Source organism: Ctenopharyngodon idella, chromosome 5 (genome assembly GCF_019924925.1).
Source record: "Ctenopharyngodon idella isolate HZGC_01 chromosome 5, HZGC01, whole genome shotgun sequence".
Taxonomy (NCBI): domain Eukaryota; kingdom Metazoa; phylum Chordata; class Actinopteri; order Cypriniformes; family Xenocyprididae; genus Ctenopharyngodon; species Ctenopharyngodon idella.
This window is the reverse complement of record NC_067224.1, coordinates 20402506-20423822: the sequence shown is the minus strand read 5'-3', so window position 1 is coordinate 20423822 and position 21317 is coordinate 20402506. Positions and strand designations below refer to the sequence as shown.

Below are 21317 nucleotides of genomic sequence, written 5' to 3'. Positions count from 1 at the left end.
GTTTTGTTTTTCCATATTTATAAATGTGCACTTTCAAGAGAATTAAGAGACCACAGAAAAATTGATTGTTGAAAAATTTATTGAAAAAAAATTTGCATTAAAAGTTATTTGTCACAAGAATCACTGATCATGATCACAAAGCATTGATCAAGTCTTTTATTTAAATCATATTTTGTGGACAAAAAGAGCAAGTTACATATTTCCCATGTGCACATATAAAAGTATATAATGCTACTTTTACATGAAAATTATACTTTTTAAGTAAACTGTCCAAAATAAAGCAATCTGACATATTTCATATATTTCACAGCCAAACTCTGATAATGTGAACTCTAAAGTTGATTACAGAAAAATACAAAACAATTATACAGTAATAAGTTTCTTATCCAGCTCACCTTCACTTGTCAAACACAAGAGCAGTGCTGAACTGAAGTGAACAGGATCAGACTGACAGCGGACTGACTGTTCAAGTAACAGTGACTGACTGGCAAGGAGCAGTAGTGCAAAACAAGGATGAAAGGGTTGTTAACAAAAACAAAATGGTCAGGAAACTGCTTTCTCCACACCTTTGCTAACAAATAACGACTCAGTGCAATGCTTACATCAGTTTCATTACAATAGAATTATTATGGGGTGGAGGGGAAGGGCAACAGACATCGAACAACACAATTTTTGACTGAAGTGCCTGTTGATTTGTGGCAGTAGTTCCGCAGACACCAGTGAAAGGAAAATAAGAAAAATGTGCACAAATGCAGATACAGTATGAAATTAGCTTATGTCTTAATAGTTATATTTGCAAAGGCTTGCAGTCTACTATGAGAATTTACTCTTAAAGCTGAATCTCGCTGTGTAAGTGCTGATTGAAACTTTCACATCCTGTGGTGATGTCTATGTTTGATTGATGCATTTGTCATCATAAAAACAATGGTTTCCACCATTATTCTGTTCTTAGAGTTACAAATTAATTGTGATGATATTAATATTCTGCTTTGTGTTCTTTAAAAAAAATAATGTCTCATAATGTACTACCAATTACAGAATTAAAAGTTCAATAAAATTACAGTCAGCCGGTCATTGGACGGATAAGAGTCACACAGTGATAGACAGCTGATCTCATGTATTGTTCTCAACTTCCTGTTTTCTTACATTTTCTTACAAAACAAAACATAAGCCCCCATTTACACATTAAACATATATATACCCCAAAGGTTGACATGGCTTCTGAAAAAAAGAAGAAAGAAATCACATTGGACCACAGTAAGTATAGTCTAATCTTCAATAGATTTTAAATGCAGCAGTAACCATAATATACATGTAGACGGCTCTACACTATTTTCATTACCTAACCTTTTTTAGACAAATCTCACTGCTATAAATAGCTGAAAACATACTGGAGTGAACACTGCCAACTTTTAAGCACTACAGCGGGATGTACAGACCGACCGCTGAGTGCACGGATGTATCAGAAGTTATAATATGTGAGGGGTCAGAGAGGTGTGGAAGTCACATGTATTTTTTACTCATATAATTGCTTTTATTCATTCACCCATAGATCATTGGAATGGAATACTGCATGGATTGTTACTTGGTAAAGATTTTATGTAACACTGCACACTGTGGAAAGGCTGGAAGTTCACGGCTGTATCCTTTTCCTGTTTTGTGATGAGTAAGAGGAAAATGAAAAAAAAAAAAAAAACCTAAAATAAAAGCTTACATCCTGTTTGAGGGCTCATATTGTGTTTTCAATATAATAGGGCACATTTGGATAGACAAAAGCCTATTTTACTTTCCAAAAGGACCCGCTTTAGCACCAAAGGCACTTTAAGCACCATCATCAGGATTTTAATCTGGATCTGACGAGGCCAATATAATCCTGTATTTACCGAAAAATATTATAATTTAATAATATACGGACAAATATTTAACATATGGGTGAAGACAGATTTCCTGTTAAATCAAACTCACAACCTAATTGGCCTCGTCCTCCTGACTAGCTAGGTTGTCAGTTACCATAAAGCTTTGCATTAGACCTGTAGGAATGATGGGCTTGAAAGATCGGTTGCGGCTGTAAGCAAAGGGGAATGAGGATGACAATCGTCCTGAGGTGCCGAATGAGAACAGCCGGTTTTGAAGGTGTGGACAGTGATCAAATTTAGCAGCTTGCGATGCGTCTCTCTGTTCCAGCACACGCTTCAGATCCTGCACCTGATTTAGAAGTTCCATAAGCTTGGTCATGACAGCCATGGAGCCTCCGCCCAGGATGTGCACCTCAGGTATCCAGCGCAGGTAGCGCTGCATCCAGACGCGGACAGCCGGTCCATCCAGACAGGGGAGCAGGAGGCCGTGATAGTCCAGAGGACGCTGTTGCCAGGACTCGTAGAACTCACGGGTGGCAGCCACGGGGGAGTCAGGAGAGCCCATCCAGCGACTGATACGCTTCACTCGTAGCATCTTTTTAAGGCTGTCTGTCTCATCCTTAAAGAAACCTTTCTTGGGTGGGGTTTTGAAGGCTGTGCTGGGTAAGGATAACTGTCTTTGGTGCTATACATTTTAAAATAAAAACAATTTAAATATTAGTATGCAAACAATTTATGCACAGAACAAATTCAACTATTATATTATTCAATAAGAACAAAAGTCAGACAAACAAAATAAGCCAAAAACACAAAATTAGGGCAAAATTGGGTAAGATGCCCCCCTCACATCTCATTTTCCTCTTGACTATAGATGTCACTAAATCTCAACAGATTTGCTGAATAGCTATGCTCTTAAGCTTGACCTTTTATCTGAACATCAGCATTTGTGAGATTTATTCCATCTGAATAGTAATTCATAGATTTGTATGGTAACAAATATTGTTTTTTATTTGGAAGAAAAAGGTATAAAAGTGAAGATTTAAGTGTTTTTATTATTTAAGTAAGCATAAAATAAAAAAATAAATAAATAAAAATTGTTTATCCTTTTCTTTTGTCCAAAGGAATGACTGGCTCATAGAAAATGGGTGTTGCAAACACAAAAAAAGGCGATCTTTTTATGTGGTCACATGCTTGTTTTTTTTTTTTTCATGGATAAATCATTTATAATAAACACTGCAACAATCCATAAACAACAAGAATCGACAATTTTGATTTCATGGTGACTTTAATAACTATTAATTCATATAAAATTAATAATTTCAATGGCTTAGATGTTTTATTATTAATCATAAAGTGTAGGCTAATTCAGTGGCATCATTTGATCTAAATTCATAGTTTCTTGCTATTCTTATCTATTGTTTTTTTTATTATTAATATTTAAAGATATTTCAGTATTTAAATATAGTTTTTAAATTTTTTAAATATTTTACATTTTAAAATACATGTCTGTACATAATTCAGATTATACAGTGTAATTCAGATGTCACTAAGTATTAACAAATACAGAATATTTAAATATTTAATAATAATTTCAAAACATCATTATGATTCACATGATATCAGATGTTTTTTTAGTGCTATAAAACTGAAATGTGCAACTGTTTCTATTTATTTCTTTTAATAATATATTGAATGATGCATCATTATCCTGTACATGCTAAACTAATTTCTAAATGTTACAATTTAGCAGTAAATAAACACTGTTTCTAACTTATTGTTTCCACCCTACAATAATAAAAATCCACCCACTCCTTTTTTTAATCCCCATTAAACCAAAGCAGTCTCATTAGACATGCCGTTTTCATTCTCTGAGCAGTGTGACATCACACTGTTCAGGCCCCGCCCACGGCCGTGGAATGACAATCCTGCATTACAATAGTTTCCGCCCTCAGCGAGTTGTACACTGTCCGCCATTTTCTCCATGCTCGAGCAAAAGTAGCATCAACAATGTCTCGTAAGCAATCCTGGTGTTCTGTTTTTGGATGCAAGACTGAACATAAGACTCTTCATTTTCTCCCAACATCTGAGCCACTGACGACACAGTGGATTAGTTTTATTTTTGAAGATAATATGCCCCAAAATCGACGTATAATCGTTTATGTCTACGCAAATAATTTCACTCCACTGCTTTGTGAACGAGGGGCAATACAAGGCAGGCTTTGCTATAAAGTTGCTACTCCTAGATGGATCTGTACCAACTGTTCGCGATCCTCCAGAAGTAGTGTTACACTGTTTATTTTTTAATTTGAGCAAATCGCCATTTCAATCAATGTGCCTGTTAGCCAGTCTGTCGTCTATTTTAAACCTTTATATACTTTATAACCACACGTTTGTAAAGAGCAGTGTAAAAGGTGATTGTCTTGAAAAACTGTAGGTTTTCTGTAAAGACAAGATATTAAAAACACTATGTTTATTTGCAAAGGCCAGCAAATTTATCTACCAACCATTCAGAAATGTCCAGTTGCATTCTAAAAGATGTAAATTCTTCCTGAGTCTCTCCATCAGTGTCTGACTCCGGTTTGAACAATGTAAGGCTGAACACCGTTACTGACAATTGTCAATTGTCAGCGCGTTATAGGCTATATAAAATGTTATAGCTAGATATGGCAGCGCTACTGCAACATGTGCTGCAGATGAGTATCTCTTCAGCAAGCCAAAGTGCAAACTGCTGCAAATAAAATTGAAAGTAACACACAATCATCTTTGTTAAAAGTAGTAAGACTAATCTTACCATTGCTGATGGCGCTCTCTCTCCTATTGTGGTTTTTGATCTTGAAATTAGCTGATGATAAATAAAATGCAGCTGATATCTGTTGCTATTGTTGATGTGAACTCCGTTAAATTTGCATATAGTACGGGAATTGAACATCAGATTTAGATTTTTTTTTGCGGAGACACATTTATGTGGCCAAGTGTAAATGGAACCATTTTAACAAATCAGGGGCCGGATTCACAAACATCTTCTTAAGAAACAAGTTAAGAAAATTCTTAAGATAAATTCTAAGACGTTCTTAAGAATGTTCCTAAGTGCAATTCTTGAAAAATTCTTAGGAAGTTCTGAAATATTTTCTTAAGAACTTAGGGCAAGATCTTAATTTTTTACAAACCCGATTCCAAAAAAGTTCTGACACTGTACAAATTGTGAATAAAAAGGAATGCAATAATTTACAAATCTCATAAACTTATATTTTATTCACAATAGAATATAGATAACATATCAAATGTTGAAAGTGAGACATTTTGAAATGTCATGCCAAATATTGGCTCATTTTGGATTTCATGAGAGCTACACATTCCAAAAAAGTTGGGACAGGTAGCAATAAGAGGCCGGAAAAGTTAAATGTACATATAAGGAACAGCTGGAGGACCAATTTGCAACTTATTAGGTCAACTGGCAACATGATTGGGTATAAAAAGAGCCTCTCAGAGTGGCAGTGTCTCTCAGAAGTCAAGAAGGGCAGAGGATCACCAATTCCCCCAATGCTGTGGAGAAAAATAGTGGAGCAATATCAGAAAGGAGTTTCTCAGAGAAAAATTGCAAAGAGTTTGAAGTTATCATCATCTACAGTGCATAATATCATCCAAAGATTCAGAGAATCTGGAACAATCTCTGTGCGTAACGGTCAAGGCCGGAAAACCATACTGGATGCCTGTGATCTTCGGGCCCTTAGACGGCACTGCATCACATACAGGAATGCTACTGTAATGGAAATCACAACATGGGCTCAGGAATACTTCCAGAAAACAGTGTCGGTGAACACAATCCACCGTGCCATTCGCCGTTGCCGGCTAAAACTCTATAGGTCAAAAAAGAAGCCATATCTAAACATGATCCAGAAGCGCAGGCGTTTTCTCTGGGCCAAGGCTCATTTAAAATGGACTGTGGCAAAGTGGAAAACTGTTCTGTGGTCAGATGAATCAAAATTTGAAGTTCTTTTTGGAAAACTGGGACGCCATGTCATCCGGACTAAAGAGGACAAGGACAACCCAAGTTGTTATCAGCGCTCAGTTCAGAAGCCTGCATCTCTGATGGGGTTGCATGAGTGCGTGTGGCATGGGCAGCTTACACATCTGGAAAGGCACCATCAATGCTGAAAGGTATATCCAAGTTCTAGAACAACATATGCTCCCATCCAGACGTCATCTCTTTCAGGGAAGACCTTGCATTTTCCAACACGACAATGCCAGACCACATACTGCATCAATTACAACATCATGGCTGCGTAGAAGAAGGATCCGTGTACTGAAATGGCCAGCCTGCAGTCCAGATCTTTCACCCATAGAAAACATTTGGCGCATCATAAAGAGGAAGATGCGACAAAGAAGACCTAAGACAGTTGAGCAACTAGAAGCCTGTATTAGACAAGAATGGGACAACATTCCTATTCCTAAACTTGAGCAACTTGTCTCCTCAGTCCCCAGACGTTTGCAGACTGTTATAAAAAGAAGAGGGGATGCCACACAGTGGTAAACATGGCCTTGTCCCAACTTTTTTGAGATGTGTTGATGCCATGAAATTTAAAATCAACTTATTTTTCCCTTAAAATGATACATTTTCTCAGTTTAAACATTTGATATGTCATCTATGTTGTATTCTGAATAAAATATTGAAATTCGAAACTTCCACATCATTGCATTCCTTTTTTATTCACAATTTGTACAGTGTCCCAACTTTTTTGGAATCGGGTTTGTACTTAAGAAGAAAATGAAAGGTGTTTATTTGATTGAAAGGGGGTAATTGCTGAAGACTCGCTGAATAAAAAAACACCGCAAAGCCTGTCACTGCCTGTAGATTAGGCTACCGTAGATATCATAATGAGCGTAATGAGAGTAGATGTCTCAAGATGCAACGTTCTTTCCCATTCATTTGTACATTGTCTTTTTTGCGCTCTCTCTAGAGTGAATGCATCCTGTATCTGTGTGTGCTGCCTCGCTAGTTCTAGCTTACGGAGCACCGCACATGACATGCAGGAAAAGTAGTAGGCTAAATCATGCTCATGATTTACTAATTCTTTCCCTCAATTTGCTAAATCGTGCACACTGTTTATAAATCGAGGAAACAAATTAGTAAATCGTGCTAACGTCTTGTGCCGTTCTCCATACAAGCTTGAGTGAGCGCATCATATACAGGTACGCGCAAATGATCAACAATTTCAGACTTTATAGTGCTCGTCCACATTTAGGGTACAAGTAATATGTATTATATTTAGCTAGCTAGTGTTATGTTGTATGCTTAATATTTGAAACGACCCACTAAATTCACTGAGCATCTACTTAAGACAGGTTGGAGGTTATCCTAACTTTAAGAAGTTATTTACGATGATTTTTAAGAACATTCTTTTCGGGAACATGAATACTTCGTAAATTTGAATCCGGCCCCTGATGGCTATCCTATCAGTAAAAACACATGAAATGATCAGTTGTAAACAGGCCCTAAGACGGGTAATAGATACTAAAGCATTTCATACTCTCACCTTGGGCTTGTGAGTTTTGCGTGCAGTCTTCTCATGTTTCACCTTCTCTGAATACAGTGGGTTAAAGAAGAAATTCTGGGCCTTGCTGTCAAACTGCACAGACCAGTCCCACACTGTAGGGCAGCTCAATGGCCCGCTTTGTGCAAGTGGTGACTCGGCCTGCCAAGACAATTAAGCACAGGCAGTCAGCAGGAGGCGTGCCGACTGTGTCAGGGAGGCAATGGCCACTAACTCCTGAGTACATGTAGACTAATGACATTACAGAGGGCTGACTGTTTTCTTTTTAGCCACTGTACTTCCTAGCAGAATGGTGAATGCAGTACTCAAAATTGAAAATAGTGTAGCAAACTGACTCTAAGCTGCAATCACAACATCAAAATAATATTAATCTCAACAAAATAGTTCTTAAAAAAAAACATAAAATACATAAGTTCTACCTTCATAACACTTTCTCTGTGATGGGCAGAGTTGAACAGAAAGGTGCTGAAGATTGGCACGTGAACACTGTCGGACAGCACAGTCAGGTAAGTCTCGGAGAACTGGAAAGCCGGGCTATGTTGCTGAACGAGCTGCCACACGCACTCCAGGAACAGGAGGAAGACCGGAGAATGGCACTAGGCATTGAGAAACAGGAATCAAATTAAAAAGATAACGAGGATGAGGACAAATCATCAATCATTCATAATTAAATGAACAATTGATGATTGCAAATTAAATTCTAGTAGGGAGATCAATTTTGAAGGGATTTATTTAGCAATTCATATTTTTCATGTGACGTCACATCCTTATCCACCTTATTTTGCAGCACGGAAGTGAACTATTTTTTTTTTATGTGCGAGAATTCCAATTCATTAGCGACCACAGGCAAATCACTACAAGAATAACAAAGTGACGTAAACTATAAAACTATCTGCGCAATAAACCGATGTGCTTATGATTATGATAATGAAATTAAAGGGCACAATATGTAATTTTTGCCGCTAGAGGCCGCTTATTCAAAACAAAGGCATAGCTTGACGACACTGTGAATGAACGTACAATTATGGGTGTTGTTGTCTTCACCTCCACAGCTGATGGAAAGGAATCTGATGGACTCGGGCAGAAATCATGTTTATGGATGAGCTAATGTATTCAAGTTTTACTAATGTTACGGTGGTATGAAGCAGGACGGCTTGAGAGCCGTGGGAGTGGGACAAGGCCGCTGGAGCAAATGCTAAATATATTATGGACACCTGCGATGCACACCGGTCTCGAGTTCAGTGGATCTTTTATTATGTTTTTGCTGCAGTCGGCCACTTCCGCTCTTTTCATTGCGTATGTGGGGCAACGCAGTGCTGTTTTACATGGTTAAAACAATCATACTAAATACATTTGGGTGTCTTTAAAGCTAAGTTATAACGTTACTCTGTGCGTTTGCTTGGTGGCTGCCGTAATCTAGATCGATATTAGTAAAACTGGAAATCGAAGGTAGCGCGGATATAACGTCATTGACAGGCGACGCAATGACATGCTCTGTGTCCTGGTTAAAATTGCTTATTTCTCTGGATTTAAACATTGTTGGAAACATTCGGGTTAATGTAAGTACACAAGTCAACAAAATATATAACACTGTTCTAATGGTTTTTGGATATTTTAATCTAAAAATCTTACGTATTGTGCCTTTAAAATAATATGATAACAATTAAAGGGTTAGTTCACACAAAAATTAAAATTCTGTCATTTATTACTCAGGCTCATGCCGTCCCAGACCTGTAAGACCTTCGTTAATCTTCAGAATGCAAATTGAGAAACAGTGTTTTGAAATCGGTCATCACTAAATAAGTCGTTATTTTGGGTTTTTTTTGGCGCACCAAAAATATTCTCGTCGCTTTATAATATTAATATTGAACCACTGTACTCACATGAACTGATTTAAATATGTTTTTAGTACCTTTATGGATCTTGAGAGAGGAAATGTCATTGCTCCCTATGTAGGCCTCACGGAGCCATCGGATTTAAACAAAAATATCTTAATTTGTGTTCCAAAGATCAACGAAGGTCTTACGGGTGTAAAACGGCATGAGGGTGAGTAATTAATGACAGAATTTTCATTTTTGGGTGAACTAACCCTTTAAAAGTTTGCAATATAAAGCTGTATAACAGGCTGTTTTTGTACAGCTAAAATAACTGGAAGCAAATGACACCGGAAGCCAGACACAATCAAATTACAAATGCCCGTGCCTGCTCTTATGTGAAAAATAAGCTGAATAGGAATGGCCACCTTGAGGGCAAAACAGGGCTTTCCTCCATTACTTGCCAGCTATTTTTACCAGGTTTGTAATAAGCACTAATGTAGTAAGACAGTGATATTATAATGCATACTACGTACAGGCAAGCGGATGAACCCATAATATAAAAATGCAACATGCAGTTTTTAAGTATTTTCCCATAGAAAACCATTATAAAGAAAATTCTTAGACTTTTAATGTGTTGCATTCATATTCTGAGTTCATATGCTCATCTGTATATAGTATGCATCATCAGTAAGGTACATACTGAATTTGGTCTTTTAATATCACTGTTTTAGTACATTAAGGTACTATAAGTGTTTTTCACATTAAGCTCTTAGAATGTCCAGCAATTTTTAGTGATTGAAATACAATGAAATTGAAAGTGAATGCGATCCATATAAAGCGGGTGCTTTATATGGATCGCAAAACTTGCATTTTGTTCACATATCTTGTTTTTCTTCTTTTGAAAGGTGATCTAAATATTCGTGGCTTGAAACAGATGGGAAATTTACAGGCCTGTGCTGCAGTTGTATAGATGTTTTGCTCTCCAGGTCTCTGAGTCTGCGCCAGTAACATAACGGAAAACTACGAATAGTGACTGGTTGACTGTATATTATCCCATTTATCACATGGATACTTGGTAAACAAGAAAATAAATGGGCATTGACTTTAGGGGGGGTTTTTTTATATGAGAAGAAAAGGTCTGCAGAGTGGAACTAAAAAACATGATACTAGTGCAGGAGATTGGTTGAAGTGACAAATGTATAATTCATTATTCTGCAGCAAAAAAAAAAAAAAAAAAAAAAAAAAACTTTAATTCTCAGAGGTTATGAATAATGAAAACATGAAAATATAAAACAGTAACTTTCCACTAAGCCTATGAAGAAACAACAGGCAAGAACGAGCATGCAATAATTACCTCCTTGTCTTTCTGATGGAGGTGATTACATCGATCCAGGAAGGCATGGCAACCAGCCACCCACTCCTTCTGCACCAGACTCTGGAAACCCATAAGTGTTCTGTAATAAGGGTCCAGCATTATCTGAGCCAGACTGGAGATCACACAGCACAGATCTGTTCCCTCTTCCTCTGCAATCAATCAATAACAACATAAAACATCAGGGGATACAATTTCAAAGTAAAAAACAGATCCATCGAGGTTTAAAAGTACTTTATTTTTAAAGGTGAGGTACTGTAGTTCTCTCAGACACTTCAACCACCTCTGAACAAACAGGTGGTCCCATTTCTGACATGCCAGAATGTTCAAACAATCATAACCATGTTTTAAAATCACAATATAACACAATATATTTGAAACACACTTGACTTACCTGTTATAAGGACATTTGTGTTGTCTTTATCAATACATTCAACCACCTCTACTGCTTTTTGGAGACATTGTCTGTTGAGGACATTAAATACACTTTGTTAATAGTTTCAAAGTCTAATACTAGTAAATCACACAATTCAGGATTTTTTTTTAATGTAACCTGACCTAATAATGTCTAGCCATCCTGAGCTTTCAAGGGAAGAGAACCATTTCATATCTGACATCCAAAAATCGGTTGAATTATCTAAGAGACAAATAATGAGAAAGTGAGTTACACAAAATGACTGCAAACAAAATACATATCCTTTCATTTAATATTTGAGGATTTTTCACCTTTTCTTGTGAAAGAGACTTCAGTATATTCTGTGACTCACCGATAAGAAAGAATTGTTTGAACTTGTTATATGACTGCTGGATGTCAAGGATTGTAGGAAGGGATACTGAGAGGTCCTCTGTTTTTACGGAGTAAAGGTAATTATGTGCGACTGCATTTATCATTCTGCAACAGAAGAAAAAAAAACAGAATTTGTCAATGTGAAGGTACCATTGTCAGTCAAAATAAGACAATACATGGTGGACACCATGTTACATGACCATTTTATTTGCTGTGGACACCATTTTACATGACCAAAACACAAAAAAGGTTATATTGATTCATGCTGATGAGCACTACTAGATAAGGCATGTTGTTCTTTGATAAAGAACAGTGCCCTTGAATATCAGCACCTAAACACACAGAAACTCAGGGCACATAAAACCACGAGGATATCACAGCAGTTTGGCTTATTTTAGAGGATAAATAAGAGTCAAAAACTGTAATCCATTACGTGTCCAAGTGTTTTTGGAAATCCCCGTCTTCCTGTGTCATAAGCGGGAAAGACGCTTTGAAGAGAGCACAACCACTGTGATGAGACCAACACCAGATCTAAAGAGGAAAATAACAGGCATCCGACTTCAGTTACATTCAACTCTACGAAATTGTTTAAATGTTTATATCCTGTTAAAATAATTAAAATCCTTAACTCACTGGTAATCCCTTCCCTTGATAGCTGAATAAATCCTCTAGTGCTGTTGGGATGACGAAGTACTTCGGTAACCTAAAGACCACGTCAGAGCAGTGTTTTTGGTGGATACATTTATTTCACATTAACATTTTCAATGCGTGACATGCTATAGATCACTGAAAACTATTTTGCTAATTCTTTTATAATTATAATAGATGCATACATTTTTTACCCTATATTAATTGAGAGAATACATTTGTTCTTTTGAAAATGCACATATATTCACTGCAGGACTATTTAACTGCAAAAAAACAGATTAAAATAAGTTACACAATCTAAAACTATTTACAGCAGTTTTGAACTACCCAAATATAAACAGTGTCGGATTGATCTTACAAAAATCTAGGTCAGTAGTACATAAAGACTATAATAGATTAGAGATTATCTCATTACCTTTTAATAAAAACAGTAATAACACATTATCAGCAGACACTCTACAGCCAACAACAACAGCATGAAGTACCTTTGAGAGAGTTCAAAGTTCTCATTTTCTGTGACCAATCTACATTTCGCTTTGGTCCGTTTCATTTCCTGTGTCCAGTCCTCTGGTGAGTCAAACATAATTGTCTCCTGTTTTCTCTGCATTTCTGCAAATAAAGTCTGCACTTTACAATAAAGTCTCATTTGTTAACATTAATGTATTAACTAACTTGAACTAACAATGAGCAATACATGAATTACTGTATTTATTAATCTTTGTTAATGTTAGTTAATAAAAATACAGTCGTTCATTGTTTGTTCATGTTAGTTCACAGTTCATTAACTAAATGTTAACAAATACAACATTTGATTTTAATAATGTATTAGTAAATGTTGAAATTAACATTGACTAAGATTAATAAATGCTGTAGAAGAAGTGACTTTGCTAGCTAGCTGACAAAAGAGCTTTGTGGAAATGAAGACTTAGGATATTCTAAGAAGCTTGAGTTAGAAATTAATAATGCCATTGTTTTCCATCAAATTACTGCACATTAAATATCAGGTCATTTTTTTGTAATTTAATTTAAAAAAAATTCCGGGTACATATAAATCCTTGTTGAGCACTCTAAAACCACTTTTTTTACTGTAATCTAATGTTTGCTGTCAGTCATGCACCGGTGTGGATACTGTACTTCAGAATCACAGATTGTAGTCTTGGAAGTATGACCAAAATAAGAATTTTCAATGGAAAATTTAATCTGAATAAGTAAGTAACAAATCTGTCACTTTTGTTTTGACCAACTGAGAAAAAAAAAAAACTTTAGAATAAATCGTGCTACCAATGATGTTATTATGATTATTGTTATACTTTGTTCTCAAATTGTTAATGTTAACAACATCAGCATTGCGTGACTGTGTATTTAGTGTGTATTAGTGTTAAATGTAGATTTCGATTTCTTTACAGTCTAATCTCTAAAGTTAATTTGTCATACCATACAATCCGCCATCAAAATGATAAGTTTAATTATTGCAGCTGCTGTGAGAAAAGGCTATAAATGATCTACCTGCAGCATCCTCACATGCCATATAGTCTACTAGCTGGGACTCGTTCTTTATGTAAACAGACGTGACGTAATGACGCAAAGACGAATGGCCGCATGCTCGAATTTCCCGCAGAAACCCACCAGTACCACTCGGATTAGAACACATTATTACAAGCTTACCGTTGTGAATCAGGCTAAGGTAAGGAGATAGTTTTGAACACTTGCTGGTTATGTACTTGCTCAAAAATTGATTTTGGATCATTTTTAACCCAAAAAAAGTTACAGACTGCAGCTTTAAGTGATATAACAGTTGTTGAAGAGAATAATAACAGGATGAGGCTGCAGTAACTGTAAAAAATTACTTTAAAAAGATATGTAAGCATATTTATAAAATAGAATCCAGAAAGATAATCTGGAACATATAATGTCTATAAAGAGAGTCTGGCTGTTGTTCTTGCAACCATCTGTTGAATTCCAGTTGCATAGACTATGATCAGAATTTAGCAGCCGGTGCTAGACGTCCAGTGCTGCATGTACGTCTACATTTCAGGCGTGTGCAAAGTTCATGTTTTGCATAAGTGTGACTTCATGAACTTCTCATGGTGATGTTTTCCCTCATGTTGCATTAGTGGTTAAATGTGCTTAGTGGATTATAGGATTATTGATACTCAGACAACAGCTGTATTTAACCAACAAGTGAAACTATGGAATGTATCAATAGTAACACAAGGAAAGCCTACATGAGTTAAAATCTGTACCTGGGCTTGGTGTCCCAGCATAGGAAAAAGCAAAGACGCACTTTAGAGATTTCTCCTCCAAACAATGGTGAGCAATGCCCTGAAAGATCTGACAAAACAAACAAACAAATGCACAAGGAGATGTGTAACACTTTTTAAAATGTACATACATTTCAGTCCTAAACAAATTACCCTTTTGGTATCTTCCTCCTTGGTGAATGTAAGACAGAACTGAAAGACACGTAGATCTTTACAGTGAATGATCATTTTGGATGGGTATTTGTTCTTCACGAAGCTTCCAGTTATCAGTTTCCTTTTTTCATCATAAACTGTAAAAGAAATGAAATGTTTGTCAGAACTCAAACATTCAAACCAAAAACTTTCCCTTTTTTAGACATGAACATATCTATAATCATTTATGATAAAAAGTAAAAACGATTATTACCACCATAGATGTGATCCACACACATTAATGGAATGTCATTTTCTCCATAGAGTTTGTTCTTGAAGGCCTTGGACTGAAACAGTAAGTGGTAAGGTAAGTGACACAATAGCCTCTTATTGTACTTTCACAAAGCAGACTATAGTACCAAAGCAAACAAGGCTTGCGAAAGACAGTGATTAACAAATGCTCAGTCGGCTGTGAAAGGTGCATTTTTATACAGCACACAGTAACTAACAGGAAAGGCGGACGCTGTTGCCTTGTTCAGTGTTCTGTATCAAACGTTCACACAATATTTTATTTGTGAAATCAAGAAGGAAACACACTTTACTTCTTGTTTAGCCACCTCCAAATATACATCTGAAAGTAGCCGATGAAACCTCTTGATATCAACCAATACTAACATCTGACCAATAGCTTTCAGCAGCATTGTTTTGCAGCTTTTTAAGATTACTGATTAGATTAGTTACGTCTTCATATACCGATCTTAGTCAACATGCAAAAAAGCAAAAAAACGAACCGAAAACAAAAATACCTGGCACTTCGTGAATACCTGACCATTTGAGCCTGCTGTAAATCACTGGTTTCCCACCAGAATTTCACTGCCAGTGAGTCAGACACTCAAGTTCCTGAAATGGCAGCTAAAGCGAGAGTACTCACAGCACAGTTCCTCATGCAAGGTCACCCAGTTTGGCAAGCAATGTTTCAACAAAGTTAGACTGTATTCACACTTTTTCTATTTATTCATTCATTCAGCAGGCGCTTTTATTCAAACCTGACTTACAAATGAGGAAAAGGTATGTATCGTACAGGAGCAAACAATATTAGCAGATCTGCAGTACTTAATTTATTTAGGCTATAAAGCTTATGAAGCAACAAAATCTTCCTGTACGCTGTAATTTACCCAATCTCTCTATAATCTGCCATTTTTGTCCAATCTTTTGCATGCACATGAAACTGTTTTGGAATGGTAGTATGGCTGCCAATTTAATGCGTTCATTTAGCACAATTATAAATAAAAACAATAACGACTTATAAAAAAAAAATAATAACACATTTAGTCATGCCCTCTGCTACTACAGGCAATGCACCTCGCCAAGCCTCACCTGCATAGATTTTAAATAAAAATGTTAATTGTTCTAATAAATAGCGTATTTATCATTAAGATTACCATTAAATAAACATCTAGATCACATATTATCTTCTCTTCAAACCACACTGTGTACAAGAACGCTGCAGTTGACACACAGGAAGTACATGATGTCTTTAAAAAAAGCACTGTGGTTCTTTGGTCGGTAAGCCTGAATTAGAAATTATACATTGTTCCTTAGATGATAGCATTCTGCTATTCACTCAGTAGATGTGAATGAGCATTACCTAAGACCATTTTGTTTTCTGAATACAGTGTTGATATGTTGACTATTTTCTTATACTGTGAACAGGAAAACTCTCACGGCAATTCGTTACTATTTTACATTGTGGTGAGTTTGCATTCGTACATTTTCATTTGAGTTGTTTTAGACCCCACAGAGGGTTAGATTTCGGGCCTTCATGCTTTAAAAAAAAAAAAAATTCTTACATTTCATACAAATCAAATTGCATATGAAATTACAAAATTGTTTAAAATAGTTCCACTTTCTCATGAAATAGGATCAGAACAGTAGGGTTTGAATGGTTTTACAGTTCTGTCATGTGTCCTTACCGTCTCTTCCTGTGCCGACTCATCACTAATGAATGTAACACGAAAATTGGTGCAGAACAACGTGCCAAAAACGCCACGTTGGGAGAGGTCATCTTGAGTGTATTTGAGAATGTGGTTGGCACTACAGAACACCACTTCACCTAAGAAGCAATAGATTAGCAAAGTCATGTCAGATAAGCCTTGTTCAGACAGTCAGTCCAAATCCAATTTTTCATATCCAGTGATGAGGTGTGCGGCAGAAACGGCAGCATGGAATAAAGTCCAGCGATACAGCTACACATTGTCATATTCTAAGACACAACATCGCAAACCCCTCCATGTTGTTTTTGACATAGTCCTTCCAACGCAACATCATTGCCATGGAAACCAACACAGATATTCCACAAAATGAAAAAAAGCCATGAGACACACAAATCAGATCTGAACAGTTGCGATACACAGTGTGGACAGTCAATCATTTAGATCTGATTCTAATCTACACAAATAATCGGATTTGAACAGACAGTGTGACTTTAGACACAATAACACAATGTCAGACATAAACACAATGCCAATAACAGAGGCTGACGGTACAAGTTTGTTTTGTGGTGTGCAAAGCTTTGAAGAAATGCTGTCAGTGTTTTAGTATATTACCCATTTTTCTGTATCTGCAAAACTATGATGATAACATTAAATGAGCTCCCTAGAAGTTACAGTCTGAATTAAAGAGCAATTAGAAGTATGAATTGAAAATTACACCCTCCCTGTGTACCACTGACACAAAAAGCATTTTAGATTAACTGACAATAATACAAAGAAAAACCTGAGATAGCAGAACATTGTGTGAGGGATTTCATATTTACCTGGTAGCAAATCAGGATGTTTCTCTTTCTTTGGCAGGTCTTTCTCCAATTTTATTTCCTAGAGAAGACAGAAGCAATAAAATTCTAATATAAACTGTAAACTTGATTGATTATCTAATAAAATATTTTACTAAATGGCATTTTCACAAGTACCATATTGCAAAATAATGCCAAATACATCATGTCGCATTTCACACAGTGCCAGATGCTAAGTAAGTGAATATTTGAAATCTAGATGCCTCCACGGGACATCTGCTCTGTAATGAAAAATCAAACTGCTGCATGGCATAGGCATAAGAATACAAGTAGTATGAGAAACCTACACTGTCATGATATCTTACATTAAAGGGATAGTTCAGCAAAAAATGAATATTCTGTCATCATTTACTCTCCCTCACATTGTTTCAAACCTGTAAGGCCTCTTTTATTATATTTATAACACAAAAGAAGATGTTTTAAAGAATGCTGGTAACCAGTTTTGGTGACCATTGACATTACTCAAAATATCTTCTTTTATGTTCCACAGAAGAAAAAAAAAAAAATCATACAGGTTTGGAATGACATGTGGATGAGTAAATGATGAATTTTCATTTTGGGGTAAACTATCCCTTTAACATTATGACTTTAATGTAATACTATATATGAGTAATGTAGCCTAATATAATGAGAACGGAGTCAAAATTAAACAACATCAGCAGTGTTCAGCAACATCAGCACACCAAGACTGTCTAGCCATAATAGTTTTGTCTCTGGTACCATGAATTTTAGACTTTATTTAACTTTAAAATTTAAATTAGGTAAAGTACTTTGTTATTGGCTAGAACATATAAAAGTGGCATTAGAAAACTACAAAATCAATAAATTAATGCCAATGTGTGAAAATTATACAAGTTCAGTCAAAACAAACAGGATAGGCTACATAAAGAAAAGGAAGCCATCAATCATCCTGGCTACCGTGAGGCCAGCTGAAAAAATCTGGTTAAAACTTCACAAACAGCCCCAAGCATCTTGGACACTCCTTTCCGTAATGACTTCCTCAGGGTGAAAACATTCTCTTAAAATTTGCTTTTGAAACCGGAGACGTTAAATACACATGTTCTTGCCATTTATGTAAATGTTGCAAGACAAACAATGGATCACAGTAGGTCTTCATTAATATCCAGCCAACAAAAATGGGAAGAACGCTGTGAGATCTGACCATGCCCCAGTTTCTGATCTTCAGAAAGAGAATTAGTTGAACTCTTCAGTGTTCACATAAGACCAGGGGCCATATGTATAAAACCGCACAGAGCAAATTTTTAAGTGTGTCAATATTCTAAGAATGATGTAATTTTAGTCTTATTCCTAGACTTAAGAATAAGTGTGCTTCATAAAGGTTTCTATATGTTAAGACTAGATCTCAGCTCCTTAATTATTTAAGAGTGCTGGAGAGGTATCCTAACCTTGTTAGAAGTAACAAGATGGCAGCAGAGACGAGGAGACCACACTTTCCGAAAAAGATATAATATATTGGAGTTATATGATGACAGGGAGTTGATAAAACGATACAAGCTTGATCGTCAACAGTACTGGGGGTAATGCATTACAAGTAACTTGAGTTACATAATCAGATTACTTTTTTCAAGTAACTAGTAATGTAATGCATTACTTATAAATTTACAACAAAATATCTCAGTTATTTTTTTCAAAGAAGTAACGCAAGTTACTTTATCACATTTATTGACTGACAGCTCTCCTGCCCCCATGTTAAGGGAAATAAAGTGCAGAGGTGTGGTGTGCGCTGTGTAAACATAACGGTTATTGCAGATCTAGACTAAATGTGAGCATTGACTCATCTCACTTGCACAAAAACAGAGTATTCCTCAAAATGAATAAAAACAGTGAAATGCAATCTCAGAATATTGCACAAACCTGCAATAATTAAATATATTAAATTAAACAAATATACTTTATGTATTCAATCTCACTTTATTAATCAATGTCTTTGCTGCTGACCTTCGATGATCCAATTCAGCCATACTAATAAGCAATGACTTTAGATAAACATCACATTTGTGATCAACCTGAAGCTTAGGCCTATTCATTTCACTTTTGGTGCGAAAGGGCCTTTACTTTTGCCAAAAATATAACTTTTTCGTTGTTATTAAAAACAAAAAAGCAAGCCCAGCCCAGGTGAGAATAAGTAACGCAAAAGTAATGTAACACATAACTTATTAGATAACTAAGTAACGCAATCAGTTACTTTTTTTAGGGAGTAAAGCAATATTGTAATGCATTACTTTTAAAAGTAACTTTCCCCAACACTGATCTTCAATGTATTATTTTTGTAACTGACCTAGTAAGAAATGTAATAACTTCTCCCTCTCTACAAATCAATGCTAAAACTGTGGAAATAAAATTAATAATGACATTTTTTGGCAACTGAAAAAATGCAGCAGTGCACCAGTGATGACTTGGGCTTATCAGTTCACAGTAAGCACCATCTTAAATAGGACTATTGTAGCACTAACCACACCAAACATACAGTAGTGGCCAAAAATAATGTATTTATTGACCCTAGTTAGATTAATTATTAGGGAATTATTAGATTAATTAATTATTAGGGAAGAACAAAACACTTGGTTACGGTATTTATCTGACAAAAAAAAAAAAAAAAGCAAAAAAGGCAAACTACAGCTACAGGTTTTTATTTTACTTTGCAAAGAATACTCTTTTTTTTTCTTCTTTTAATACAATAAAATTTAACAGTGACTGAAACTGTCATTCTGCCTAAAGTGACAACACTTACATTTCGCAGATGCTTTTTATCCAAAGTGACTTGCACTGCATTCAAGGTACAAATTCAATCAGTTCAGGTATTCCCTAAGATTCGAACCCATGACTTTGGCTTGCTAGTACCATGCTGTACAGTTTGACCTACACAAAATGAACTAGCTTCTCATTTTGTACTCCAAAGAACAGTTTTTATTTTTTGAGTGAACTATCCTAGTCTACACCTCTAATTTTATAGTCTTGTAATGTTTTCATTTACTAATCTCTCTAATAAAATGGATGAAAATAAGGGGTTTACCTATCTATTGTTTGAATATTGGGTGCAACAATTCTTACCATCATGCTTTCATAAATGAAAAACAAGAATGTGAACTCTATTGTTGATCAAGACACAACCCATGACATGTATTCTAATAGGACGCCCTGCTCGTTCTCACCCGCAAATCAACACTGCAGCTTTCTACAGACACAACCAAGAATGAACTTCAAACACATCACATGCCAGAGGCAGGTGAAGACACTCGTGACTTATGTCAATAAACAAAAATCATTCAATAACCTGGATTCCAACCTCCAAGCAGACTGGATTGTAATGTTGGACTTTTTTTTTTTTTTTTTTTTACTTTTTTGAAAGTCCACAGAACTGAATTTTAGTCGTCAGTGCGGAGGCAGTCAACTTATAGATGTAACTGAATGAAAACTCATTGTTGCTCTTTTAATGCATTTTGCCATGTGAACGAAACGCACACAAAACTCAGATTTCCCTGTTAGACTCTAAACTTAGAACTAGTCAACAATGTCAACTTCAGCATGGCACACTAACCCCGCCCAGTGCACGACTGTCCGCTGTTTAAACTCGTTTTAGTCAAAACCAGTGTCTCCGGGTTGTTTTGAAAACAACGTACGTGTAATACTGCTTGAAAGCTTTCGCTTACCTCGGGTGTAACATAAGACACAAATGACGGTTTTGAAGACTTCGCTCCTCCGCTCCCCAAACTCAACATTTTGCCTGTCCCAGTATCCCGCTTCCCGAACAGTCAGGTGGAAATCCGGGAGAGTGCGAACACAACTTTCCTCTCCTCTCTCCACCTCTCCTTTCACAAGCGCGATTTCCTTTGGTTGGAAGAAAAACCTGCTCTGACAGCAAACCGCGCCCATTCGACGTCATTGGCGCTTTATGGACAAACGGCCCATTTTCTACTCTGGTCAAGAGAAAGCCGCTTACTGCTCATTGGATGATGCGGCTGTCAATCTTATGTGCTTCCTCATTGCTGAACTAATAAGCAGCCGTATTTAAAATAGCCT

The 21317-nt window shown here is 36.2% G+C and overlaps 1 protein-coding gene across 3 annotated transcripts; it reads right to left on the bottom strand.

The window, feature by feature from the left end:
- Positions 1-61: 61 nt before the first annotated feature.
- On the bottom strand, positions 62-21173 carry mtmr12 (myotubularin related protein 12). Of its 3 annotated transcripts, XM_051892503.1 has the most exons (17): positions 20948-21173; positions 17241-17298; positions 16399-16538; positions 14700-14772; positions 14447-14583; positions 14276-14363; positions 12518-12641; positions 12018-12087; positions 11818-11915; positions 11365-11489; positions 11156-11234; positions 10992-11062; positions 10580-10749; positions 7828-8004; positions 7391-7549; positions 4648-4698; positions 62-2541 (listed from the first exon to the last, which is right to left on the bottom strand). In XM_051892503.1, exons 1-17 carry the CDS (start codon positions 21014-21016, stop codon positions 1969-1971), a joined length of 2262 nt encoding a protein of 753 aa, XP_051748463.1. In that variant the 5' UTR covers positions 21017-21173; the 3' UTR covers positions 62-1968. The 3 variants fall into 3 exon arrangements, with proteins under 3 accessions (XP_051748463.1, XP_051748464.1, XP_051748465.1); XM_051892504.1 differs by lacking the exon at positions 4648-4698 and having other exon boundaries at positions 20948-21168; XM_051892505.1 differs by lacking the exons at positions 16399-16538; positions 17241-17298; positions 20948-21173 and adding an exon at positions 15232-16374.
- Positions 21174-21317: the final 144 nt, after the last annotated feature.

Excerpts from the sequence above, each read along its gene's own strand:
- mtmr12 (XM_051892503.1), bottom strand. The coding sequence starts at position 21,016 with ATGTTGAGTTTGGGGAGCGGAGGAGCGAAGTCTTCAAAACCGTCATTT. Across the intron at positions 11,063-11,155 it reads GGATGGCTAGACATTATTAG|ACAATGTCTCCAAAAAGCAG; the intron begins GTCAGGTTACAT and ends TGTCCTCAACAG. Across the intron at positions 10,750-10,991 it reads CACAAATGTCCTTATAACAG|AGGAAGAGGGAACAGATCTG; the intron begins GTAAGTCAAGTG and ends GATTGATTGCAG.